This window comes from Cebus imitator, unplaced genomic scaffold (genome assembly GCF_001604975.1).
Source record: "Cebus imitator isolate Cc_AM_T3 unplaced genomic scaffold, Cebus_imitator-1.0 Scaffold39, whole genome shotgun sequence".
NCBI lineage: Eukaryota > Metazoa > Chordata > Mammalia > Primates > Cebidae > Cebus > Cebus imitator.
The window spans coordinates 49384-74758 of record NW_016107354.1 but is presented as its reverse complement, the minus strand read 5'-3'; the positions used below and the strand labels follow the sequence as shown (position 1 = coordinate 74758).

At 56.0% G+C, this 25375-nt stretch overlaps 3 protein-coding genes across 13 annotated transcripts in view; 1 reads left to right on the top strand and 2 right to left on the bottom strand.

Moving 5' to 3' along the window:
- Nucleotides 1-1004: 1004 nt before the first annotated feature.
- On the bottom strand, nt 1005-8649 carry LOC119470755 (sarcoplasmic/endoplasmic reticulum calcium ATPase 1-like). Its single transcript, XM_037737565.1, has 7 exons — nt 7742-8649; nt 7398-7415; nt 6937-7019; nt 5510-5614; nt 3920-4058; nt 1791-1910; nt 1005-1039 (listed from the first exon to the last, which is right to left on the bottom strand). The coding sequence occupies exons 1-7, from the start codon at nt 7857-7859 to the stop codon at nt 1005-1007; spliced, it is 618 nt and encodes a 205-aa protein (XP_037593493.1). The 5' UTR covers nt 7860-8649.
- Nucleotides 8650-12024: 3375 nt separating this feature from the next.
- The window catches only part of SH2B1 (SH2B adaptor protein 1), a 26448-nt gene continuing 13097 nt past the window's right edge, over nt 12025-25375 (bottom strand). Inside the window, exons 1-10 of one of the 11 annotated variants that reach the window (XM_017525699.2) lie at nt 22210-22344; nt 19102-20120; nt 18711-18812; nt 17162-17253; nt 16877-17052; nt 14236-14439; nt 13818-14029; nt 13517-13688; nt 12975-13074; nt 12025-12797 (exon numbers count right to left, since the gene is read on the bottom strand). In XM_017525699.2, coding sequence (XP_017381188.1) covers nt 12779-12797; nt 12975-13074; nt 13517-13688; nt 13818-14029; nt 14236-14439; nt 16877-17052; nt 17162-17253; nt 18711-18812; nt 19102-20037 — 2013 coding nt within the window. In that variant the 5' untranslated portion in view covers nt 20038-20120; nt 22210-22344 and the 3' untranslated portion in view covers nt 12025-12778. Of the gene's footprint in view, nt 12798-12974; nt 13075-13463; nt 13689-13817; nt 14030-14235; nt 14440-16876; nt 17053-17161; nt 17254-18710; nt 18813-19101; nt 22345-22392; nt 22869-25375 lie in introns of those variants that run through there. The other 10 variants (XM_017525697.2, XM_037737463.1, XM_037737462.1 and 7 more) reach the window with 10 other exon arrangements.
- On the top strand, nt 17656-18128 carry LOC108302211 (60S ribosomal protein L35-like). Its single transcript, XM_037737464.1, has one exon. The coding sequence runs from the start codon at nt 17712-17714 to the stop codon at nt 18078-18080; it is 369 nt and encodes a 122-aa protein (XP_037593392.1). The 5' UTR covers nt 17656-17711; the 3' UTR covers nt 18081-18128.

The window sequence follows — 25375 nt, the reverse complement described above, 5'->3', positions numbered from 1 at the left end:
GTCTCACCATGTTGGCCAGGCCGGCCTCAAACTCCTGACCTCAATTAATCTGCCCATTTCGGCCTCCCAAAGTGCTGGAATTACAGGCATGAACCACCATGCCTGGCCAGAAGTCCACTGCTCTTAAAAAGACCTTGACCTGAGCCCCAGCCTGACCACTGACAAGCTTTGTGACTTTGATCACCTAACTTCCATGTGCTCCTCTGTAAAATGGGGACAAGGACATGTAAACTGCAGAACAATGTCTTGGGCGAAAATGAAATAAGCAGATGTATTTGAAACCACATTTTCAACTTCAAGCATGTTTCTGGGAGGAAGGGGACCCACCCTTAGGACCCACCCCTAGAAACCATGGGGAATATTTTCTGCGTCTTCTTCGTCTCTCCCTGCCAGTGCAGAAACAGAAGCAGCTACGGTGGTTTTATAGAGACAGGGTCTTGCTCTATTGCCCAGGCTGGAATGCAGTGGTGTGATCACAGCTCACTGCAACTTTAAACTCTTGGGCTCAAATGATCTTCCCACCTCAGCCTCACAAACTGCTGGGACTACAAGTATGCACCACAATGCCCAGCTAATTAAAAAAAAAAAATTTTATGGAGATGGGCTCCTGCTCTGTTGTCCATGCTGGACTGCTTTGGTAATCATAGCTTACTGTGGCCTCAAACTTCTGGGCTCAAGCAATCCTCCCACCTCAGCCTTCCAAATAGCTGGGGCTACAGGTATACACCACCACACCCAGCTAATTTAAAAAATTTTTTTTTAATTAGACATGGGGTCTCACTGTGTTGCCCAGGCTGGTCTCAAACTCCTGACCTCAAGTGATTCTCCTGCCTCAGCCTCCCAAAGCACTGGCATTACACGTATAAGCCACCACACCTGGCCTAACAGCCACAGTTTTCAGTGTATCTGAACCCTCCATGTTGTCCTAGAATCTCATGGCTCCTCCCTGGAGAACTTTTAAAGATGATGAAGGAGAAAGGACAGTTCTCGTGGTGTGTGTGGCCCTATGTCCATGTGGAAGGGTTGGGCTGGCGGCCATCTGGAGAGTGGGAAACAGCATCCAGCCTTCCCTCACTACCCCTCCCATTTCAGGCTTAGGACAGAATAAAAACATCAAGCAGTGCTGCCACTGCCATGGCTACTACTAGCAATGGCTACTACTAGCAAGCCAGGGGGAGGGCCCAGTGCTCGTTTTTTTGTTTGTTTTTTGTTTTTTTTGGAGGGGGTGTTTGAAACGGAGTCTTCCTCTTATTGCCCAGGCTGGAGTGCAATGATGTGATCTTGGTTCACTGCAGCCTCCACCTCGTGGGTTCAAGTGGTTCTCCTGCCTCAGCCTCCTGAGTCGCTGGGACTACAGGTGCCTGCCACCATGACTGACTAATTTTTGTATTTTTTGGTAGAGACATAGTTTCACCATGTTGGCCAGGCTGGTCTCGAACTCCTGACCTCAAGTGATCTGCCCACCTCAGCCTCCCAAAGTGCTTGGATTACAGGCATGAGCTACCGCGCCTGGCCTTTTGTTTTTATTCTGCTAGAGACAGGGTCACCCAGGAGGGAGTGCAGTGCCGTTTTCAAAGCTCACTGCAGCCTTGAACTCCTGGACCTAGGCAATTCTCCCACCACAGTATCCCAAGGGCCACACACACCTTGATGTAGTTAGGACTCAACAATACTCATGCCCAGCTAGTTTTTAAAATTTTTTTGTAAAGACAGGTCCTTGCTATGTTGCTCAGACAGTGAGGGTTCCCTATCTTTCCACTCACCACCCCTTGTTGCCTCTTCCTTCCCACATCCCACCCCCATGCATCCTCCCACCCAGGCCAGCAGACCTGTCAGGATGGACTGGTCAACCCGCAGGGTGGTAGATTTGATGGCAAGAATTCGGATGTCTGCAGGGACTTTGTCCCCCACTGTAGAGAGAGTAGGGAAGAGGGAGGTCACTTAGGCAGGGAATTTTTTTCCTTCCTAAGAAAAACCCAATCTGTGTCTGACTCATTCTCCTCATCCATCCTTCATGTCTCAGGGAGGCCTCCAGGGTTGAGGACCCACCCTGGGCTTGCATTAGGCCCTCAGCACGAGCTCCTGAAGCTTGCAAGCACGCATCATGACACACATCCCTTCTGCCCCCGTGTCCATAGTGAGACTCCAACTCGCTATGTTGCTCAGGCTGGTCTTGAACTCCCACATCTCTTCCCACTTGCTGTGAGCCCTGAGAAGGGATAGGCAGGTGTACTGCTCAGCACATAGTATGTGCTGAATAAATGCCCACTGAATGACTGGAGGGGAAATTAGGAACAGTCCTGCTGTAAGACAAGAAGCTAGAATTGGGAATGGGAGACAGGAATGAGAAAGGCGAGGAGGAAAAGTAAGGAAAGAACTCAGTAAAAATGGTGCGTTAGAGAGAAGGGGTGATGGGGTGAGAGAATGAAGTGGACAACCACAGAAGGCAGGGAGAAGCAGGGGAAAATACAAAAATTGAGAAAATCGAGGCCAACCAAGAGGAACAGTTGAGGGTGAGGAGGGAGAGAAGTGAGTGCGTGGAAGGTGTGAGTGGGCAGGACACAAGGCAGGGGGGGGCACAGGGTGGTTATGGAGGGGACCACATATCAGGAACCTGATAGCCTGGCCTGAGCATCTCAGGGAGGTGGGGAGCCGTGGAGAGTGGGCTGGGATACGGACAGGCCAGGGTGGGATAGGGCTGAGAGAAGGGGGTGTGGGCAGGAAACAGGTGTGGAGGAGCTGGTGAGCAGCACAGGCTGGAGAGTGAATGGGGGGAGGTAAGGCCAGGGAGAGCACAGGTGGGTGGGTGGGCACAGGGAAACCACCTTTGGGGAGGCAGCTGGAGAGGTGGACGCCCAGCCAGACTCAGAGACCTCAGGAGGAGACTAGGAACCTCCCAGAGCCACTGCTTAATTCCACCCTAGTTCCATAGACGGTACTGGGGACAGCGTCCAATCGCTCTCCTTTCCCTCTGTTTCTAAGGCCCCCTCCTGTGCTAGAGGAAATGGAGCAAGGAGGGAGGAGGGAGAAGGGAGGAGGTCGGGATAAAGACAGGCGGGACACCCTGTCACCCAAGCCCGAGTGATATTTATAGACATTCATGGCGCTGACTCCACGCTGTCACGGCAGCAAGACTGCCCTGTAGTGGGGTGCCGGGGTCTTCAGCCTGCCCTTGATCCCCCTCCCCAGGCTCCCTGGGGTGGTGACTCGGGTGTCTGGGTGTCCCTTACAGAGAAGGAGGCCTCGGAGGAGCCATTCCCCCTGCCAGGGGCCTGGAGCTTCAGGAAGGCCTGCTCAGGGCAAATATAAAAACCGCTGAAGGGGGCAGAATCCCAGTAATCTTAGCCACCCGGCCCCCACCCCTCCCTGGGCAGGCATTAAGTGTCCCTCACCACGGGCGGGGCCCTCCTTGAGCTCCCTCCTCCCCAGTCCCGTGCTCCGTGCTGGGCCTGAGTTTCCCTTACATGGTTGGGGGCTTGAGCCTTCAGCCTCCCTCCTCCCTTCTGCCCTCGCTCCTTCCCCTTTGAGAGGCCTCAAGGGCACAGAGAGGTCAAGACTGAAAGCTGACCAAGCTTGGGGGTGGGTGGAAGGAGGGGGAAGCCAGGCCCCGGGAGGGGGTGGAGACGGGGCTATTGGCAGGGACCGGGTTCCACCTGTTGCCTGCAAGTGCGGGGCGAGAGGATGGGGAGCAGGGGGTCTGCCTGCAGCCTCAGGGACAGGACTGACTGTTCCTGCTGAGACTCTATTAGGGAGGGGGGGACCCTGGCCGGAGTGGCCTGGGATGACCTTCTGAGGAGTCGGAAGGAGCAGGCTCCGCCATTGTCCTGGACACTGAGATCCAGGCCTGACCAGCCCCCAGTGTCTCCTGGGCCTCGGCCCCAAGGCCTCCCATCCTGGACCAGCCGTCCCTGTCACTCACCAGCCACCTCCACGATGTCCCCGGGGACGATGTCCCGAGCCTTGATCCTTTGCACTGACTTTCGGTCCGCCCTGTAGACCTTCCCCATCTCAGGCTCATACTCCTTCAGGGCCTCAATGGCGTTCTCTGCATTCCGCTCCTGAGGAGACGGTGGAGGAGGCAGGGTTATGCACAGCAGGCAGGGTTATGGAACTGTGGCTCCTGGCACAGGGAAGGCAACAAAATCCCACACAGGGGGCAGGAGTGCATGTGTGTTGAGGAAACTGTCACCTACAGCTGAAAACAGTTGAGGGTTTTGGGGAGAGAAAAAGGAAGAATCAAAGAAAATCAGGCCAGCCTTGGTGACTCTCGCCTGTGATCCCAGCACTCTGGGAGGCTGAGGCAGGCAGATCACTTGAGGTCAGGAGTTCAAGACCAGCCTGGACAACATGGTAAAACCCCATCTCTACCAAGAAAACACACACACACACACACACACACACACACACACACATACACACACACACTAGCCAGATACAGTGGCTCACACCTGTAATCCCAGCTACTTGGGAGGCTAAAGCAGGAGAATCACTGGAATCTGGGAGGTGGGGGTTGCAGTGAGCTGAGATTGTGCCACTGTACTTCAGCCTGGGCAACAAAATGAGATCCTGTCTCAAAATGAAAAAAGTAAATAAATCAATCAAAGAAAATCAGAGGCTGCCCTGCAGATGCTGTCCTGGACCTGCCAGCACCATAGACACAGTGGCCTTGCTATGCCTAATACGTCGGGGCAAAGAGAAAGTGGTTATTTCTCTTTTTTTTGTTTTTTTTTTGAGACAGGGTCTCACTTTGTGGCCCAAGCTGGAGTGCAATGGTGTGATCTTGGCTCACTGCAACCTCTGCCTCCCAGGTTCAAATGATTCTCGTGCCTCAGCCTCCTGAGTAACTGGAATTATAGGCACCTGCCACCATGCCTGGCTAATTTTTTTTTCCTTATTTTTAGTAAAGAAAGGTTTTAGCATGTTGACCAGGCTGGTCTTGAACTCCTGACCTCAAGTGATCCACCTGCCTTGTCTCCCAAAGTGCGAAAGTGGCTATTTCAATCCTCAGTGTTCAGAAACCAGCGAGCACTAAAAAGTGGCTTATAGCCTGACATTTCTTAGAACCAAAGCAAGGTAGCATTTGGGTTTTCATTTTGGAAATGACCTTAAGAAAAAAAAAAAACAGAAAGCAGAGGACAGGACATGTAGAGGGTGGTCAGGTCAGAAGAAGAAGGAAATCAAGCTAGCATCTATTGAATTCCTACTGTGTACCAGCCACACACATCATCTTGGTCGATTTCACATGGGATTGCTAGCCCCATTTTATGGATGAGGAAACAGGCTGAGAGGGATGAAGGAACTTGCTCAGGGTCACACAGCCAGGAAGTGACAGTGGGTCACAGTCTCCCACCTGTTCCCCAAACTCCATCCCATTCCAGATCGGGCGGGCGATAGGACCAGATGAGAAGGCAAGTACAGGGGAGGTGACAGTGGAAGAGGAGACTGGAGGGAGGGTTGGCCTCGCCTTCAGTGTTGGGACATGAAGGGGTGAGGAAGGGTCAAAGCTAACCTGCCAAACCCCCACGATGGCATTGGCAATGAGGATCAAGAGGATGACAAAGGGTTCAACAAAGGCAGTGATGGTCTCTTCACCTTCCTCAAACCAGGCCAGCACCTGGGGAGCGGGGAAAGGAGAATGACAGGTAATGAATGACAGGTAATGCCCCAAAAGGGGCAGAGAAAGGAAGTGGGCCACTGCAGAGGGGAGAACTGTGTCGGAGCCAGTAGGAGGGCCGGGTACCATGGGGGCGCTGTCGCCTCGCATCCGAGGGTCTGCCCACCCCTCACAGATCCTGCCACAGCCTTACTCAGCCGGATGGGCGGGCACAGACTTGCCACTTGGAGGATTAGCTGGGAATGCTTTCAGGTTTCCCTGACCAAGCTGCTGGCTTAGAAGCGAAGCTCAGGCCAACTCCCCCCACAGCCACATCCATCCCACAGGAGCCAAAACCCGAGAGGAAAAACCCTGTGGTCCTCGCAGGCGGTCTGGCTCCCCGCAGCCCTCCCCCTCGGCCAAGGCAGGGAAGCTCCGGTTTCACGAGGGAGCCGGAGCGGGAATAGGGTTACAGGGCATCCTGCGCGTGCCCCGCCCCAGCTGTTGCCACCGCCAGGCAGCAGGCAAATGTCAAGGAGCAAATCTGAGAAGGGAGAGGAGAGGCCCTGCCAGCTTGTACTTAACGCGGCGGGGCCTGAGTTCAGGAGACCAAGGCACAGGGAGGCTTTTGTTGCCTCCAGAGTCCTCAGCAAGACTCAGATGCTGAGGAAGAACTCGCGACAGGCAGATGGACTGCGGGATGGGAGGTGGCCCCCAGAGCGGGAGAGGAGGCAGGGCCCTGGGCTTGCCCCGCGGCCGTGGGGGCACCTGGGAAGCGCAGGGAAGGGCTAGGGGCAGGCCGGGCGGGTGAGGCGAGGGATGCCCTCCCTCACCGGGCGCCGGGTTTCTTGGAGTCATCCTCGCACTGCCGCCCTTTCCCGCCAGTAAGAGCGAGTCCTCTCCTTGACCAATCAGCGTCGGGCGTCCGGGGAGGGCGGGGCAGGGGCGCCGGCGGGCGCGGGGATTGGCGGAGCGGCTGCCCGCCCGGGGCATGCCGGTAGTGGTAGTGGCCCCCGAGCTGCAGCCGGCATCGCAGTGGGCCCGGGAGCCCAGCGCTCGGGGGGGTAACCCGAGCCCTCCAAGCTCTTGAAGCCGCGAGGGTGGCTTAGCTTCGGTGTTTTGGCTGAGAACACCCTTAAAGCTTAAAATAAAACCTGCCTGTGGGGTGCGGGGGAGGAGAGAGAAGGACGCGAATCACACACGCCGCTGCCCCCCAGCCTGCCTTGTATGTACAATGGGATGCTCGGGGCTCGGACCCGAGGACCCAGTTACCGCGAGCTCCGCAGTCACCCGATCCCCGCCTCGTACCCCAAGCTAACCCCCAGAGACCCTCCTACACTTACGAAAGAAATGCAGGCGGCCAGGAGGAGGATCCGCACCAGGAGGTCTTCAAACTGCTCTACCACCAGCTCCCACAGGGACTTCCCTGGGGGAGGAGGCAAGGGGAGGGCCCCGGGTTAAGGTCTAGGGGATGAAGGTCTGGGATAGAGCGCCCGGGACTCTGGCCTGCAGTAGGGAGGCTCTAGGGTGGTGTGCAGACAGCTTGGTGCCCAGAGAAGGGCTGAGAAGCTCGCCTGGAGTCCAGAAACAGACTGCAAAGTGGGAGGGCAGTTCAAGGCCTGGATGCTTCGAGGAGAGAGTGCCTGGATACTTCTGCCCCGGGCAGGACTCTAACCTTTGGGGAGGTAGATTTGCCTTTTGGGAAAGGATATTTGCCCAAGGAATCTAAAGAAAAGGCAGGGAGGAGGGAGTGGGACAGAGGGGAGGGAAGAGTCATGAGAATTCAGGGATTCCAGCAACTTACCTTCCTCAGCAGGCAGCTCTACCCAGGAAAAAGAAGAAAAGGACAGATTCATTTGAGGTTCAGCCTCATGTTCCCCCCACCCAAGACTTTGTGGCTAAGGTAAGAGAATCAGGCCACCTTGAGGTTCATCAAGGTCATCCCATTAAAACCTCCCAAAACTCTGGATCTTGGGACTCTTGTTTTTTTCAGTATCCTTTTCCCCCTGCGAGCATTGGACAACGGCCCAGCTCTTCCTTAAGATACCCTGGAGGGAGAAACGCATGCATGCATGTGCATGCGTGTGGGTGTGTTTTGGGGGTGCAGGAGGGTATTAATTACCAGCCTCTCTTCCAAGGGACACTTACCATTGGGGCCGTATTTCTCCAGATGCCGCTTAACTTGGTCCGGGGTGAGGCCCGTGGTCTCACTCACCCCAAAATAGGCCAAACATTCCTCTGTGGTTTTAGCGTGAGCGGCCTCCATTGCGCTCCCTTCCTGGGGGCTGGGGCCGGTGTGTTCCTTCCAGGGGGTTCTCACTTGTGGGGGGTCTTCCTCAGTGTGTCCACCTGCCTGTCTGCCTGGGTTTTTTACTCTCCTGCCCCCCCCAGGTTTTTCTTCCCTCCACGAAGCTTTGACCCCCGTCCCACTTGAGCAGCCGGCCACCCCCCAGCCCCCAGCTGGTCCTTATGAGGGAGCGGTGGGGGGCTGGGCTCCCCCCTCCTCCAGATCAGGGATTGGCTGGCTGAGACTCCAGCAGGAGGGGTCAGAAGAGAGAGATATTTCTGCTGACAGAGGGGGAACAGTGGGGCTGCAGCCTGAGATGTCACTCATGAGGGAAGCAAAGGTGGCCCCAGCCCCAGGGAAGTGGGGTAGGGAAGAGACTTCACTTTGTCATCTGCTACTGACTCCACCCCTCCCATTGCCTCGACTTCCCCAGTAGCATTGAATTTCCCATTCTAAACTCATCCTCCGAGTTCTTCCCTGAGCCCTCTTCCATCCCCATCCCTGGCCTCACCTGTCCCTTTCCCCACACCCCTTTTCCTGCCTCATCTGCCCAGAGCCTGTTTCCACTGCCACAGTCTTCCTCCCCACCCAGTTTGCTGAAGGAGCGGCAGAAATACCCCAAGCTTTTGGGGGACTGATGAAGGGAGAACATCTTTTGGGGGCCAGAGGAAGTGGTTCTAGAGGGACAAGGGGAAGTGAAGAGGGGAGAGGATCAAGGGGACAGGGCCGAAGATGGTAACCCTACCCTAGGGAGGGGTTGTCACAGCCATCAACAAGGGATTTAGTGTCCAGGCCCTGGTGAGCAAAGCCAGCACTGCCTGTCTCTCCCCGAAACCTCCCCCCCTTCCCCATCACTCTAACTCAGCCTCTGGAAACACAGCCCTTAGGGCCCCCCCATCCTGGACAGGGAATCCCCACCCCCCTCCAAGAAAATGGGACACCAAGGCAGCCAAGTAACCCAAGAGGCTACAGAATGTGCTGATGGCAGAGGGGGAGAGGAACTGTCTCAGGATGGGGGCAGGGGTCACCCCAAGTCGTGCAGTGAGGGTCACCTCATCCTACACTGTGCTCTCTTTAACCCATGGGGTTTCCGTGGCTAGCCCTGGAGGCCTGCAGTCTGTGCTGCACTCTGCCCTGCTGCATCTGTCCATGAAGGGAACAGAATCAGGCCCATGCTAGGTGCCCAGAAGCTAGGCAGGTCCCACGGAAAGGCATCGGGACCTGGGAAAGCCAGACCAAGCAGGGGCTCCAGACCAAAGGAATAGGGAGGGATGGACTTCTGGGGACAGGTCTGGGGGAAATGAGGACAGATTAGAGCTGGAGGGAGAGGGAGCAGAGACTCAGGGCCACCAGGGTCAGAAGGAAGTCTGAGGAGCCCTAGCGAAGAGGGACAGCAGGGAGCCAGGTGGGCGGGGACCCCGGCACTGGGTGCAAAGCCGCAAGTTGTTGCTGAGCCACTGGCCTTGGTGTCAGCTTCCTCAGAGAAGCAGCTGCTCTGAGCTGCTCCTCCCAACCCCTGCTCCAGGATGGGGGCGTCTCTTGGTTACCACCAGGGCAGCTGCTGGAGAAGCCGAGGGAGGGTACCCGGGGTGCAGGACGGGGAGGACAGGCAGGAGAGAGGCTGGATGAGACGGTGAAAGGTCAGTGAGGGGAAGGGGCCTGACGTCCTGGGTTCAAGTCCTTCCTCCATCTAGGCCTCAGTTTCCTGAAATGAGCAAAGGCGTGTGGACTTCCTAAGTGTGGCTTCCTCAGGCTGCTTCCCACTCTGGGGCTCAAACTCCGAGGCAGAGGACAGAATAGGAGACAGAGGAGCAAAGAAAAGGAAGGCCCCCACTTTGGGGGAGGGGGATGGCAGCAAGGGCAGGTGGAACTTGAGGGTTCAGTCTCCCAGATGCATCCTTTCTGCCTGGACTTGGGGGAGGTGTGGCCTCCTGGGTGAACTGAGGACAAGGCAATCCTTCCCACCCCCTTTTCACAGTTCCAACAAACCCCTTTCTGAAGCAGAGTCCTGCTGTGACCTGAGGGGAGTGGGGAACAGTGGGCGGAATTGGGGGTGCAGGAGGGCATAATTAGCAGCCTCTCTTCCAAGGGACACAGCCCCCTGCACCTCCACCCGGCCCAGCACCCACAGTCTCTGCGAGAGTCAGGCTCACACCCGCCAAGCCTTTTGGCGCTGGCCAGCGTCTCCGGCACCTGGAGGAGTGACAGGGGCTACTGTCTTACAGCTGCGAGAATGCCCAAACATGGAGAGGGGCAGACAGAGAGATGGGCAGCTTCGAGGGAGTCGAGAGCCTGAGACGGAGGGCAGGGGGCAGGCTGGGCAGCATATTCCTGCCAACAGGCCTTTAAGGTTATTCCTACCTCCCCCAGCTTCCCAGAGAGGGAAACAAGCCAGGGAGGGAAAACCACCCGCCAGGCGCTGTAGAAGGGCAGCCTCAGGAAGGCTGCGAGTGTGAACTCCCACACAGGGAGGCTGAGCCAGAGGCGTTCTTGGGGATCCCTTTCCACCGGGGTCTCTAAGCCCAGGGATGGAAATTGATCCTCCTGTCACACCTGAAGGCTGGAGCGAAAAGCATGGGACAGACTTAGCTCTGAAGGACTCGGCAACAGCTTGGCCAATCCCTGGAGTGCTGAACTTCGGGTTAACCATCTGTAAAGGAAGGCTTACAGGGAAGGTCTCTCAGGCCCCAACAGCCAAGACATGCCGGTCTGAGAAGTGGGTGGGTGCCCTCATCCCCCTCCCCTGCCCATCTTTGGAAGGCAGGTCCCTGAAGGCTGGCAGGGCTGGGGGAGGAGGAGCCTCAGAGCACCAGTTGCTGCTGAAAGATTAGGAGGGGATCAGGCCCTGCTTACCCCGGGGCGCCACAGCCTTCACTGGCCATCTCAGAGAACACAGCACCCGGCTCTCCAAAGCATCCCCCACTTTCAAGACTGGTCCTATCCCCAGTCTCCTGAGGCCAAGGTTTGGGGAGCCCCAGGGATTACAGCAAGCAGGAGAGCCAGCAGGCTTCCCTCGGCTAGCCCCCCGCCTGGGTGGCCTGGGAGCCCAGCTGTCTCCTGTCCATCTCCCAATAGGACACAAGGCCCAGAATAGCAAGGTCATGAGTGTGGGTAGGGCCTCCTGGAGGTGGGGGCTGACACTGAGGGGCATGAGGGTGTGGGCTCCATGCTGCCTGGGCGGAGAGTGAGGCAGGATGCTGGGAAGCAGAGCCGGACAGCGGGGAAGGGAGAAAGCCCAGCTTGGTGGGTGGGATTCTTCAGCCCCAGGCCCCTCCTTGTTGGCACCCACTGCCCTCAGAGCTGGGAAGCCCAGGGGTGCCTTCTGTTGGAGGGCACAGCCGCATATCAGTAAGACTGACTCCAAAAGCAGAACCTGTGTTTAATGGGGTGAGGGGTGTGCCACAATGGGGAGATGTTATGAACTCAAATGCCCACAGGGCCAGACCCTCACAGGGAGCGAAGTGAACTGGTGGGAGTGGCGCAGATGTGGAAGGTGGACCCGCACAGCTGGATCTTCTGATTTTCAAGAGAAGCCAGTGATCTGAATTTTTAATGTGGAACTCAAATGGAAACCTTGTCTAGGCCAAGCAAACCATGTCAGCAGCTCTGACTCAGATGAAACTTCACATGTCACAGATGAGGATGCTCAGGCCCACAGTGGCTATGCCTTGCCCAGGCCAGTGAGTGGCAAAGCAAGGACGGAGGCCAGTGAGTGGCAAAGCCAGGACGGAAGCCAGTGCTCTCTGCTGTCCACCCTTCAGCCTGGCATCGGGCCCCTCTGTGGCCACTCTGTGACTGTCACATTAAATCTCTCCCAGCACAGCCACCGTGCCCTCCATCTCTTGCTGCCAGCTCTCTCCAGGATAGGAAGCCGTAACTCAAATTTGGAGCAGGAAGGGCCCCTGAAGATAACCACACCTGCCAATCACAGCTCATCCCATCAAGAGAACTCAAAGGAGACCCCAAGAACATCATTTAGCACTCCACAGACAAGGCTGTCAGCAGACAGGGACGGCCCGGAAAGCACAGCAGTGCAGAGCGGCAGGGACTCGACCTGGGCCAGCCCTCTGACCTGTGGGCACTGAGTGAGCCGCCTTCCCAACGCAACTGTCCCAGTCCCCGCAGCAAACACTGGCCATGGCCATCACGATAGAACCCAGATAAACCTTTTTATTTATTTATGCTTCTCCATTTTGTTTAAAACAACAACAACAACGACCTTAATATAACTGACAGCCCTTCCCCCTCACCCTGCCTCGGGCTGGGGGTGATTAATGGGGAAATGGCCCCCAGGGTGGGGCTGACCAGAAGAGCCCCTCACGGAGGTCATGGAGCCCAAATTCCCTGCCCTGGGGAGGGGACCTGTAGTGTATGACAGGAGCAAACAGGCTCCCAAACCTCTGCTTGTACCATCGAAGATGCCCTTGGCCAACAAGGGTCAGGAAGCATGGGGGAGGGGTTTCAGCCTCCTCTGTCCCTACACAGCCCAATCTCATGAGCAGGGCTGGGGGGGCAAAAGGGCAGATTGGGTGGGGTCATCTCACACAAAGGAGTACTGGTTGTTAATGGCCCTGGGGTGGCCCCCTTCCTCTCCATCACCCCCTAGTGGTGACTGCTGCAGTTGCACCATCGGGGGCACCTCCGAGTCTGCACCAGACCCGGCGCCGCCCTGGGCCTCCAAGCCTGGGGCTATGGCCTCTTCCAATTCAACCACGGGGACCAGCTCAACCACGGGGACCAGCTCTTCCGGGACCCCTCCACCGCCCGCTTTCTCTTTCTCTTGCCTCTCTTTGGCTGCTGCGGCTGCTGCTGCCGCCACTTCTGGCGCCCTCGACGCCTCTTCTGCCCCAGGCTGTGGGGGATCTGTCCATGAAGGGGGTTCAGGGGGCTGGGGTGGGTCATGGGAGGTGTTCGGTTCTGGATAGGAAGGGTAAGAAAACAGACTGATTGTGGAGGCAGGTGAGCTCCTGCCTCGGCCTCCCCTTCACTCAGCCCCCCAGGAGCATGGCTGTCTCCCCACATCCCATCTCCTGAGCAACCCCCCATCCATGGAAGATGGATCATGGGCGGCGGTGAGAGGAGGACCACACTTACACACAGTCACTCGCTCCGAAGGGCATGAGGGTGCAGGAGGCATCGGGGTGGCATCCATCTCCCTCGCACACCCCCGCATGGCTCCCGGCCTGCTTCCGGCCTGGGGGGGAGGGGCAACGTGGGGACAGATGGGACGGTGGGGCGGGGGAGAGGGAGAGATCAGACAGGGACATGAGACATTGAGGGAGGAGGGAGGGGGATCAGACCGAGCGTCCCCAGGAAGGGCAGGCCCAAGGCCAGACCGCAACGGAGGGCAAAGACGAGGCCAGGAAGACGATGGAACAGAGGATCCGATGGAATGGGGATGCGCCCGCCCGCCTCTCAGCTGCCACCCGGACTCCAGCCAGGAGCCTTCTGCCTTCCTGCATCCTATCAGTGCATTTCTTTCCCTTCCAAACCCCCAGGTGCAGCAGCCTCCTCTACCCTGCTCTCCCAAGCAAAGCCTCTCCTCGTCAGAGCCCCCCCGCCCCATCTTTCTGGCACACACACCTCACTTCTTGGGTGCACGGGCACCTCCTCCCCTGCAGACCTGCTCTGCTCACCCTGCTGTCGCTGGGAGAATGGGACATAGCTGACAAGGACAACATCACTGGAGCCTCCAGACTCCAGAGGGATGGGGTGCACCCGGAAGTGCTCGAGCATATCGAAAATGGTCTGGAACCACAGGTGCTGGACCCGGCACTGACCCTCCTCGTTCAGCGACAAACGCAGGTGCTGAGGGCAGGACAGGGGTGGTGAGGTGGAGGCAAAGGCCCTGCCAGGTACAAACCCCCTCCCCCAGCAGCGCTCTCCCACCCCACGGCCAACTGCACAGAACAGAGCCTTTCCTGCAGGGTTGCTCACCTTGGCCTTGCCCTGGAAGTTGAAGGTGAGGACATATTCACCTCGTCTTGTCTCACTCTGGCGCACCAGGAAGACACCGTGGGAGCCAGTGCCACCAGTCAGCACCAACTGCGCAGCCTTGAGCCGAGAGAGCATCCCGTGGAACCAAGGATACCCTGAGAGGGGCTGGTCCCCCTCACCGCCCTCTGGCTCCCCCTGGAACAGGAAGGATCCTTCAGGAAGGAGAGAGGGAGGGAAACCGGGGTGTCAGGGCAGCCTCCCCCATCCTGGGAGAAAAAAGTTTGCCCTCCCCTCGAGGCGCCTGTTCCCCGCATGCGTCCCCAACTCTCCCGGGCCAGCTCCCTCAGGATCCCAGGAGAAGCCCTCAAGGAAGGCAGGCACCCAGGCCTGGAGACGCACACACTCACACTTGCAGTACCTGTCACTGTTTCCGGAGTGTCCAAGGGAGGGTAGGGGGCTGAAAGGGGATGAACTGTCCCTGCTGGGGGTCCCTCTTCAATGGGGATGCGAGGGGGCAACTCTGGGGGAAGCAATTCCATCGAGTCAAAATGGGAGGCAGCAATGGAGGCAGAGCTGGGGGAGATGGATGCCGAGGGGCGGTCTGAGAGGCCCCCGTATGCCCCTGGAGAAGAAAAGGGCAAAGCTAAGAACCTAAGAAATTCCTCTTCTAAACAACTGTCCTGGGACCATTTCCTCACCACTAGTCTACCCTGCGTGCACTGGCAACAGTCTCTGGCCAAGATGCCAATCAGCTTTGTGGGTAGTGACCCCAATGCTTTTTTTTACCAATGGCTCCTACTGATGCTTCCTGCCCTGCTAAGAGACTGTTTACTGCAAGAAGGTCCTAAAGTCCAAATGTATCTCTTTTTCTGAATTAACAGCTGAAAGATTATTGCAGAAATGGAAGAATGCATTAAGTATTTAAATACATGTTTTTGTAGAGAAGGAATCTCGCTGTATAATAGCCCAGGTTGGCCCTGAGCTCCTGGTGTCAAGCAATGTACCCGGCTCAGTTCTGGGATTATAGGTGTGAGCCACTGCTCCAAGCCACCTCAAATATTCTGACATTCAAAAGGAGTCCTGGGCCGCGCGCAGTGGGAGTTGGGGACACCTGAATCCCAACACTTTGGGAGGCTGAGGCAAGAGGATCACCTGAGGTTGGAGTTCGAGAGCAGCCTGAGCAATATGATGAAACCCCATCTCTACTAAAAACACAAAAATTAGCCGGGCGTGGTGGTAATTCCAGCTACTTGGGAGGCTGAGACAGAATTACTTGAACACAGGAGGTGGAGGTTGCAGTGAGCTGAGATCATGCCACTGCACTCCAGCCTGAGAGACAGAGCAAGCCTCTGTCTCAAAAAAAAAAAAAAAAGAAAAAGAAAACACACACACACACACACAAAAGGAGTCTGGCTGGACACAGTGGCTCACATCTGTAATAGCCCTTTGGGAGGCCGAGGTGGGAGAATGACTTCAGCCCAGGAGTTCAAGACCAGCCTGAGCAACATGGTGAGACCCTATCTCTTACAAAAAAATTAAAAAATTAGGTGGGTGTGGTGGCACACGCCTGTGGTCAGCAACTTGAGCAGCTGAGGCAGGAAGATGGCTTGAGCCCGGGAAGTCAAGGCTACAGAGGCTGTGATTGCACCATTGCATTCCAGCGTGGGAAATAAAGTGAGACCCTGTCTCAACAAAAACACAAACAAAAAAAATTTAAAAACAGTAGCAAAAATTGTGTCCTTTTGTTTAACTATAGGACAAAGCCTCCTAACTCTGAGAGGCATCAAAGATGTTCCTTCTATTACTGCCCCCACCCCAAGACACTTTGATTTTTACTTTACCTTATATTCATGTCTTTTCCACTTTAACCCAATTATACTGCCCAATTTGTCACCCTATCCTCCTAGGCCTCTGCTCTCGCCCTTTGCGTCCCTGGGTGTCCTCTCCTCTCCTCCTCTGTGTCGCAGTCCCTGTCTCTCCCACCTTCCCCTGCTCTCTTCCTCCCCTGAGCTCCCAATGTGCTTCCTGCTTGTGCTGCTCAAGGAACACTAAGCTTTCTATAGGGAGTGATGGCAACCCAGCCGAAAGCCTCCAGAGGACAGGGAGCTCATGTCAGGCACCTTGGCCTGGGACACAGCACAGGGCCAGGTATGGACTAGGACCATCCTCAAAGTCTGTCCAACGGCACGCCAGAGTCTACACAATGTCATAGGCAGGCAGTGCTGAGAACACAGGTGTGTGGTGCACAGACAGCATAGCACGGGGATCACACTGGCACAGCCTGTCTTCCTCGATGACTCTCAGCTGTCCTCTCCCTGGTCTCAGCTACTGAGATTTGATGAAGTGCAAGGTCCACTCTAGATCCAAGATTCTATGATTTGTTTGTTCATTCACTCAATACAGCCTGTGTGCTAGGCACTGTGCAGATGGAACTCAGAATGGAGGGTCAGGAGAAAAGGCAATAGTAGAGGCCGAGTCTGGAAATATGAGTCTTGGCCAGGCAACACATCTTTCTGTGTTTATGTGTGTGGGTTAGGTATGTGTTTGGTCAGACCAAAAACTATGGAGTCAAGAGAATATATGGTTGCCCCTGACAGACACAGAGAGGCCGAGTAAGAGCAAAACAAAGATTTCTACAAAGTGTGCCAGAAGCTTGGCAAATACAACCATTATCTCCAGCCGGAGTGGTGGCCTGCAGGAGACTGATGGAAAAAGTGACAAGGCTGGGCGCAGAAGGCTGGCTAGGAGTCTGCTTGGGGCCTGCGTGGGGTCGCAATGGTTCTAAACAGGAAACTGTGCCTGGTGAACACAGGGCATGTTCAGAGACAAAAGACCAACATTTGGTGGGGTTGGAGTGAGGCATCTGGAAAACAGGGATGGGGGCACAGTGGAGTCTGGAGAGGGCTTGGGGCCTGACAGCAGGGGCCCTGCATGGCACGTTCTGAGGCTCTGAGTTCTTTAAGGCTCCACCCTTACCCTTCAACAGGCCAGGCAAAGCAGGGCCACCCCCCCACCTGGTGGGTTCTGAGGCTCCCAGCTCTCTAAGGCTCCACCCTTACCCTGCGACAGGCGGTCATTGCTCTCACTGGGTCCCAGCAGCAGGTCCTGGCTGGGTAGGCTCTCCGAGTGATTCAGGCAGGACAGCTCCAGGCTGTCTGTGTTCTCCCTTGTAAGGAATGAGGTCCCAGGGGCCAGAGGGAGGGTCATGGGGCGGGGACTGGTAGCAGGGCAGGGTCTGCAGAGACAGGGAAGATGGTGCTGGGAGGAAAGTCACCAGGTGAGAGGCGCGAGGCTGCTCCCAACCCCACCCCATGTCCCTTCACGACGGAAGTCAGGCTCCTCACCCTGGGCTCAGGCATTCTTGGATGTCAGACACCCAGGCCTTCACATGCTGGGCATCCATTGTCTCCAGGATATACTCAGAGGGACCTTCGACCTACAGGGATGAGATGAGGCCTCAGCTGCGGCAGGGGCAGGGGCAGGGATGAGGCTTAATCCACGCCTAATGAGAACAATGTGTGTAGGCTATCTAAAAACAAGTTGCATTTGAACTCTCTCTGGAGGCTGGGTGTGATGGCTCACACCTGTAATCCCAACACCTTGCGGGGGGTCACTTGATCACTTGAGCCTAGGAGTTTGACCAGCCTGGGCAACATGGTGAGATCCTGTCTCCAAAAAAAATTAAAAAATAAAATTAAGCTGGGTGCAGTGGCTCACGCCTGTGATACCAGCACTTTGCGAGGTTAAGGGGAGTGGATCACTTGAGGCCAGGAGTTCGAGACCAGCCTGCCCAACGTGGCAAAACCCCATCTCTGCTAAACATATAAAAAAATTAGCTCTTTTTCTTGGAGCGAGTGACCGGCGGCGGCGGCGGCAGCGGCGGCCTGTGCAGCGATGGCCAAGATAAAGGCTCGAGACCTTCGCGGGAAGAAGGAGGAGCTGCTGAAGCAGCTGGACGACCTGAAGGTGGAGCTGTCCCAGCTGCGAGTCGCCAAAGTGACAAGCGGCGCGGCCTCCAAGCTCTCTAAGATCCGAGTCGTCCGCAAATCTATTGCCCGTGTTCTCACAGTTATTAATCAGACTCAGAAAGAAAACCTCAGGAAATTCTACAAGGGCAAGAAGTATAAGCCCCTGGACCTGCGGCCGAAGAAGACGCGCGCCATGCGCCGCCGGCTCAACAAGCACAAAGAGAACCTGAAGACCAAGCAGCAGCAGCGGAAGGAGCGGCTGTACCCGCTGCGGAAGTACGCGGTCAAGGCCTGAGTGGCGCGCTGTCAAGAAAGCACAGCTGGCTTGAGAAAAAAAAAAAAAGAAAAAAAAAAGAAAAAAAAAATTAGCCGAGCATAGTGGTGCACACCTGTGATCCCAGCTACTCAGGTGGCTGAGGCGCTAGAATCGCTTGAACCCGGGAGGCAGAGGTTGCAGTGAGCCAAGATCGTGCCACTGCACTCCGGCCTGGGAGGTAGAGCAAGGCTCTGTCTCAAAAATAAATAAATAATAAAATTAGCCAGGAATGGTGTCATATGCGTGTAGTCCCAGCTCCTTAGGGGGGTGAGGCGGGAAGATCGCTTGAGCCCAGGAGTACGAGACTACACGAGGATACAGTGAGCTACGATCAGGTCACTGCACTCCAGCCTAGGAGAAAGAGAGAGACCCTGTCTCCCCAAAACAATAACAAAAAGCCCACAGCTCTCTTTGAAGTGGAGGCACTGTTTTAGAGAATAAGAACATCTCCTTCTTTACCCCATCCCAGAAACGTCGCAGCCCCAGGGACGCACTCTCAAGGCACTGGACACAACAGACACCTCCTTCTGGCAACACCACATGCTCAAATGCACTGAGGGTTTCTCCTCAACACACGCACTGCCAGCAAATGGGAAGCTGAACTCCTACCTTAACCACAAACGTGTTCTCCCGGTCAGGCATCTCCAGGGCTGTGGTTGTCCGGACATCCGTGATAGAAGAGCAGGGGATGCTGAGTCGGGGCCGAGAAGCCTAGGTTGGGAGAAAGAACCAGATGCCCCGGAGGTTTGGTTTGCAGAGACCACCCTTCCCTTCCCTTCAGACATTCTTCTTTCCTTCTACATCCTTGGGAAGTTAGATAAAAGGCAGTTACACTGCTTTCTCAGTCCTGCCCACAGCTGCTAACACAGAGCCAGCTTTACAAACAAAGAGTGATGCCAGGGCCGTGGGCTGGTAAACTCCAAAGCTTATCTGCAGGGCTGTGACCACTCTGGCCACCCTCTCCCTCGCCCCCAGGCACCCACCCTCCTCGGGTCCTCACCTTGGGTGGTACAAAGAACTCCAGGCGACTTCCTCCTCCTCCTTCTCCTTCACTTCGAAGCAGCAGGCGACACTTTTGCCACTGAGGCTGCCCTCCTCCCCCTGAAGGAGGACCAGCCGCCCCTCCTCCCCGGCCCACTCCGGCTGGGTCAGGGGCTGCCTCTTCAGCCCCCATGAAACTCAGCAGCTCTTCCCTCTGCACCATCCCTGCTCCATCCTTCAAGGCGCCCCCTCCCCGACTGAGTCTCAGCCTCTCGAAACGGTGAGTCCATCTCTCCCCAGGAGACGTTCCATCACTGACCAGTCCCCTACCAATGGTCCCAGCCCCGCCAGAGGAGTTGGAGTTGCTGTTTCCACCTAAGACTGGGGGGCCTGATGAGGTATCCAGGGGCCCAGCCGGGGAGGGAGGGTCAACGGTCCCCCGCCACTGCAGGATGCCACGGACTGAGCCTCGGACAGAGCGACCCACTGAGCGCAGGGAGAAGCGCTTCTTGAGCTTCGGCTTCGAGGTCGTAGAGGAGGAAGAGACTGAGGAAGGGAGGGGGCCGGCCAGGTCCTCAGATGATCGAGAAGGGCCCAGCACAGCCAGGGGCCCGCCCACCCTGCAGCTCTCAAGGGACAGGTCATGTGGTGATATCTCCGCACCAGGGCTCAGGGGAGCCAGGATGGGTGGTGACAGGGAGCCAGAGGCCCGGGCCACCTCTGCTTCAAAGTGCTGCAGGAAGAGCTCGGCAAAACGGCGGGAGAAGGCAGCCTCAGCCCCGGGCCCCGCATATTGGGGGTGGGAGGCCAGGTAGAGGCGAAAACGGCGGGCAAAGTCCAGGGCAGCAGCCCGAGCGTGGGACTCACAGAACTCCCGCCAACTAGGGGGCGGGGGTGGGGGCAGCGGGGGAGACGAGGGGGACGCCCCGTCCTCTGGGGAAGGGGCACCATTCATGATGGGCCCCAGGAGGTGGAGAGGGGGAGCCTGTGGGGCGCAAAGAGGGAGGCGGCCAGAAGACGTGGGGTGGGCGGCAGCAGCTGCGAAAGGAAGAGAGAGGCACACACGAGGGTCACTGCTGAGGGCGCATTGGGGGCCGAGTCTTACCCCAAGCCAGAGACGCCCAACCCTGCTTCAGACTCCGCAGAGAGCAATGGGAAAGGAAGCCCAACACCTTCCTTCCCTCTCCCAGATCCTGGCACCCCGAAGGCCCCAGCCAACTGGCTCCCCAGTGTCTAGCTGGCCTGCCACGTTCACCCCCACTTTCCTTAGCTTTGGATCCAGTGGTAGAAGGCTATGGAGCACCTTCCCCCCAAAAAAGAGATCTTTTCCAGATCACCCCCCTTCTCTAAGTCAGGTCCTCCAATATTGATGTCATACTTCCCATGAGCCATTCTAGAGGTTCCCACGTGGTTATCTTACCTTTCCCTGTGAGAGGTTTCAACGACCTCTCGAACAGATGAGGAAACCAAAGCTCAGAAAACTTTCAGAACTCCAAATCTACCTTTTTCCCCACTCCATAGTCCTTGTCCCCAGGGACCGGCTGGGCCAGCCTCAGCCATAGCACCTCACCGCCCCAGCTCGAAGGGGGCCAGAGGGGAGCTGGGACTCTAGACCTTAGAGAGCCTGCCTCAAGGTTCTTAGGGTCCAGCTCTTTGGAGGGGGCGATTCATTAAGGAGGATGGATGCATGATGGACCAAAACAGTTGTCTGGAAAGCTGACCCCAGAGTCCAGCAACCAAGCACTGCGTGAAGGAGACTTGAAATGGCTACAGCCCACTTCTTTGGTATCCCTTCTTTGGTATCTCCTCTGGGGCCAGAGGCCGCAGGGGCCCCACAGGAGAAACTGGGTTGGGTCAGGTCAAGTCTTTGCTGGCCTCACATAAACAAAACATCACAGGGAGAGCTGGAGCCCTAAGAGTTTTCACCTTCCTCTCCTCCCACTGGGGAGTATGCCCTAAAGGCAGGTTAGCCTACTGGTTAAAGCCATGGGCTCTGGAGTCAGACCAGGGCTGAAACCACCCTATAAGTGCCCAGCCCAGCCACCTTATGAGCAATGTGATCCTGAACAAATTCCACGTCCTCTTAGCCTCTGTTTTTTATCTGTTAAACAGAGCTAATGATCCCTCCCGCCTCAAAATGTTGAGAGAACTACATGGAGTGGGCTAGGTCAACGCTGAATGAAAAGTAAGCACCCGCTAAACGGCTGCCATTGTTACTATCTTCATAGGGTAAAAGAATATTATAGTTCCAATTTTCTAAAAGAGAAATTAAAATTCGAGAAAGGAGGAGCTCTCTCAAGGTCTTAAGACTAGAAAGTGGCAGAGCTGGGTGTGGAATTTACAACCCATGGCTCTTTTGTTAGCGCTCCTCCCCCGACGCAATACTGAAAGATGACAGTCCCACCGCTGGGGCCAGGGGAGCTCAGGAAAGTCTCCCCAAACCCTCCGCGACCTCAGACTCCGGTTCAAACCCACAGCTAGGCAGTAAGTTGGCGAACCCTCCCCTTCCTCCTGGGCCTCGGCCCTACACACTCAGATGGCTCCAACCGCAGGGACAACTCCAAACCAACGAGAAGCAGCCAGGAGATGCAGGAGTCATGGAGCACGGGGGAACCCAGCCAAGAGGTGCAGACACAGCAGAGACCAATCTCCAGCCAGCGGCCACCTCGACTCACATAGGCCCACCCAACCCTCTGCACCGCAGACAGACCCAGCCCCCTTCAGGCCCGCTGACCCTGCGGCTCCTGAGCTGGTGACTCAGTTTCTCTTCTGCCAAGCAGGACTCAGACACATTTTCCCGGTGCACCTGCCTCTTGGGTCAGTTCTGATATTTCCCGAAGGGCGGGTGGTGGAGGGTGCTGGCTCCGCTCCCGGCTTGGACCCTCCGGGCCCGGTGGTCCATCCACTCCTACCCGACCCTACTCCCTGGACATCCCCCAGCCACCCATTCCCCGTGGCTGCATCCGCCGCGGGAACAGCCCAGTCCACTGCACTCTCCAGGACGAGTGCCCCTCCAGCCCCCGGCCCTCCACGCCCACCCCCACCCCAGGGATCCTCTCGGGCGCCGGGCCCGGGTCGCGGAGAGGGAAGAGGCACTTGAAGAGGGGGGTTCCGGTTCCGGTCCCACCTGCATCTCGGTCCCCGCGGTTAGCTCCGGCGGCGGTGGCGGCTCCTGCTCCCTACGCCCCCACCCACTCCGCGACGAGCGCCCAGCCTGGTTCTGCGCAGGCGCCGGGAGCCCCTTTTCCCGTCGCCGAAGGAAGCGACCATAGAGAAGAGCGGAGGGAGGGAAAGGCAGCTACATACTTACTTCCGCCATCCCCTCACTCGGCCCCGACCTCGGGAGACCTAAGACGGTGTGAATCTCATAGGGCTTCAGTGCCTTCTCCAGTTGCACCTAGAAGCGACCACGGAGGCAGCTGGAGAAGGGCTTGGATTTTACCAGAGCGTCCTCCTGGAGGAAATTCGGGACAAAGGGGCGATGTCGACCATAGAGAAGCCGCCTTAGGGGATAAGAGTCCCGGGCCCGGCTATGGGCTAGAGTAGCCGTCGACCACTGGAAACCAGCGAGATGAGGAGGCTGTGTGAACAGCCCGCTGCAGCCTAGAGCGTCAGCCCCGCTTCAGAGGGGCACGCGGATACCGCCCCCAAGGAGCGGGGCGAGTGAAGAAGCGGTTGACCTTGGGGAGGCCCTGCGGGGAGGCGGAGCCTGAACTTACGACCTTGGTTTATCTGAGGAAAGGGGCAGATCCAGGAGGTTGCATCTCTGAGACGGGAGTTGAAGGTGGGGGGTAGAAATAATGTCAGTTTCGTACGTGCTTTGAGACATCTGTGGGCATATAGTCTGGAGCTCAGAAGAGACATCAAGGCCAGTTAGAGAAATCGAGAACAATTAAGGTATTGAGGATAGTCGAAAGCATGAGCACAGTGAGATCTCCACCGATCCAGTCTCTCAGTGACCCGGCTGCAGCTGGCCTAAACAAAGGAACCTATGACCCATGTAATCGAAAAGTCCAGAGCGGGTCACACTTCCGAACAAGTGAACACAGGGGCCAGAAGATACAGGAACATGTGACTCACCATCTCTGGTTCTGCCTTCCGAGTGCATTTGCCTTCGCCCTCGGACAGACTCCCCTAAGTGGGAAAATGGCTTTCCGTGGCTTCAAGCTTAAACCCTAATATCTTAACAACTCTCCTAGAAGGAGCATGCCTCTTTTCTGAGATTCCCAATGAAATTTCCAGAACTAAGTAGCTGATTGGACCAAGTGCCCATCCTGGAACAAGGAGGCAAATAACCCCAGAGAGCAAGGTGGATAAATATCCTGATTCACCTAAGAACGTTCAGGCAGGGTGCGGTGGCTCACACCTGTAATCCCAGCACTTAGGGAGGCCGAGGCGGGTGGATCACCTGAGGCCGGGAGTTCGAGACAAGCCTGACCAACATGGAGAAGCCCTGTCTCTATTAAAAATAGAATATTAGCCAGGGCGGTGGCACATGCCTGTAATCCCAGCTACTCGGAAGGCTGAAGCAGGAGAATTGCTTGAACCTGGGAGGCGGAGGTTGTGGTGAGCTGAGATGATGCCATTACACTCCAGCCTGGGCAACAAGAGCGAAACTGTCTCAAAAAAAAAGGGTGTTCTAAGATGGACAGATGGACGGGCGTGGTGGCTCATGCCTGTAATCCCAGCACTTTGGGAAGCCATGTGGGGGCAGATCACCTTAGGTCAGGAGTTCAAGACCAGCCCAGGCAACATGGTGAAACCCCGTCTCTACTCTCTACTAAAAATACAAAAATTAGTCGCACGTGGTGGCGGGTTCCTGTAAACCCAATTACTTGGGAGGCTGAGGTCAGAGGATTGTTTGAACCTGGGGGGCAGAGGTTGTAGTGAGCTAAGATCCAGCCACTGCACTCCAGTCTGGGCAACAAAGTGAGACTCCATCTCAAAAAAAAAAAAAAAAAAAAAAAAGTTTAAAGCTGAGGCTGCCGAGTTGGAAAAACTTGTGGAAGGGCTAGTTCTGGTTTAGCCAATCTGAGTCCCCCTGCTGTAACTAAACTAACCTCAGCTCAGAGATGTCCTTTAAGGTCTTTGTCACCAGCTGTGTTTATCCCTCTTCCCAGCTCAGAGGAAGACATCAATGAAAAGAATCCTATTCCTGCGGTCTACACCACATCTACCACATACTCTTACATACCCTTTCTCTGTAGTTGGCCCAGCATTGTCTGGGAGAGAGGCACAGTTGAAGAATACAGAAAGGCAAGGAGCTGATGATTGGAAACGTTGTGGCTAAGCTGGCCAATAAAGCTCTCTGTGCTGACCAAAATGTTCTACATTGGCACTGTCCTGTGTTGGAGCTTCAGGCCACATGTGGCTATTAAGCACTTGTAATATGGCTAGTGTGACTGAGGAACTAATTAAAACAGCCACGTGAGGTGAGCGGTTCCTGAATTGGACAGTGCAAGAGGTGTCCTTGTAGGCCAGGTGTGGTACCTAACACCTGTAATCCCAGCACTTTGGGGGGCCAAGGTGGGTGGATCACGAGGTCAGGAGTTTGAGACCCGCATGGCCAACATGGTGAAACCCCACCTCTACTAAAAATACAAAAATTAGCCAGGTGTGGTGGCATGTGGCTGTAGTCCCAGCTACTCGGGGGGGCTGAGGCAGGAGACTCACTTGAACCTGGGAGGCAGAGGTTGCAGTGAGCTGAGATTGCGCCGCGGCACTCTAGCCTGGGCAACAAAGTAAGACTCTCACAAAAAAAAAAAAAAAAAAAAAAAAAAAAAAAAAAAAAAAAAAAAAAAAAAAAAAAAAAGAGGTGTCCTTGGACAACTGGGTGGAGCTGTCCAGCAGAGGTGGATTTCTAGTCTGAACTACGCCAAAGCAGTTTGGTGGTGATCAGATATGAGTAGTGGTTGAAGTCAAGGACATCAATGGATTGTCCAGATAACATACGTGGAGAGGAGAAGGGGGCCTAGGACCCAGTTCTGGGGAACAATCGACAACAGGTAGGCAGAGAAGTAGAAAGTGCTGAGATGGGCCAGGTAGGGTGGCTCATGCTGCTAATCTCAGCACTTTGGGAGGCCGAGGCAGAAGGATTGCTTCAGCTAGGAGTTTGAGACTATCCTGGGTAACTTACCTAATCTGTCCTTGTAAAAAAGAGTTGTTGACTGGGCGCTGTGGCTCACGCCTGTAATCCCAGCACTTTGGGAGGCTGAGGCGGGCAGATCATGAGGTCAAGAGTTCGAGACCAGCCTGACCAACATGGGGAACCCTATCTTTACTAAAAATACCAA

Excerpts from the sequence above, each read along its gene's own strand:
- LOC108302211 (XM_037737464.1), top strand. The coding sequence starts at position 17,712 with ATGGCCAAGATAAAGGCTCGAGACCTTCGCGGGAAGAAGGAGGAGCTG.
- LOC119470755 (XM_037737565.1), bottom strand. The coding sequence starts at position 7,859 with ATGGAGGCCGCTCACGCTAAAACCACAGAGGAATGTTTGGCCTATTTT. Across the intron at positions 4,059-5,509 it reads CCATCGTGGGGGTTTGGCAG|GAGCGGAATGCAGAGAACGC; the intron begins GTTAGCTTTGAC and ends CCGTCTCCTCAG. Across the intron at positions 1,040-1,790 it reads AGGATGCATGGGGGTGGGAT|ATGGCCGCCAGCCCAACCCT; the intron begins GTGGGAAGGAAG and ends CCCACTCTCCAG.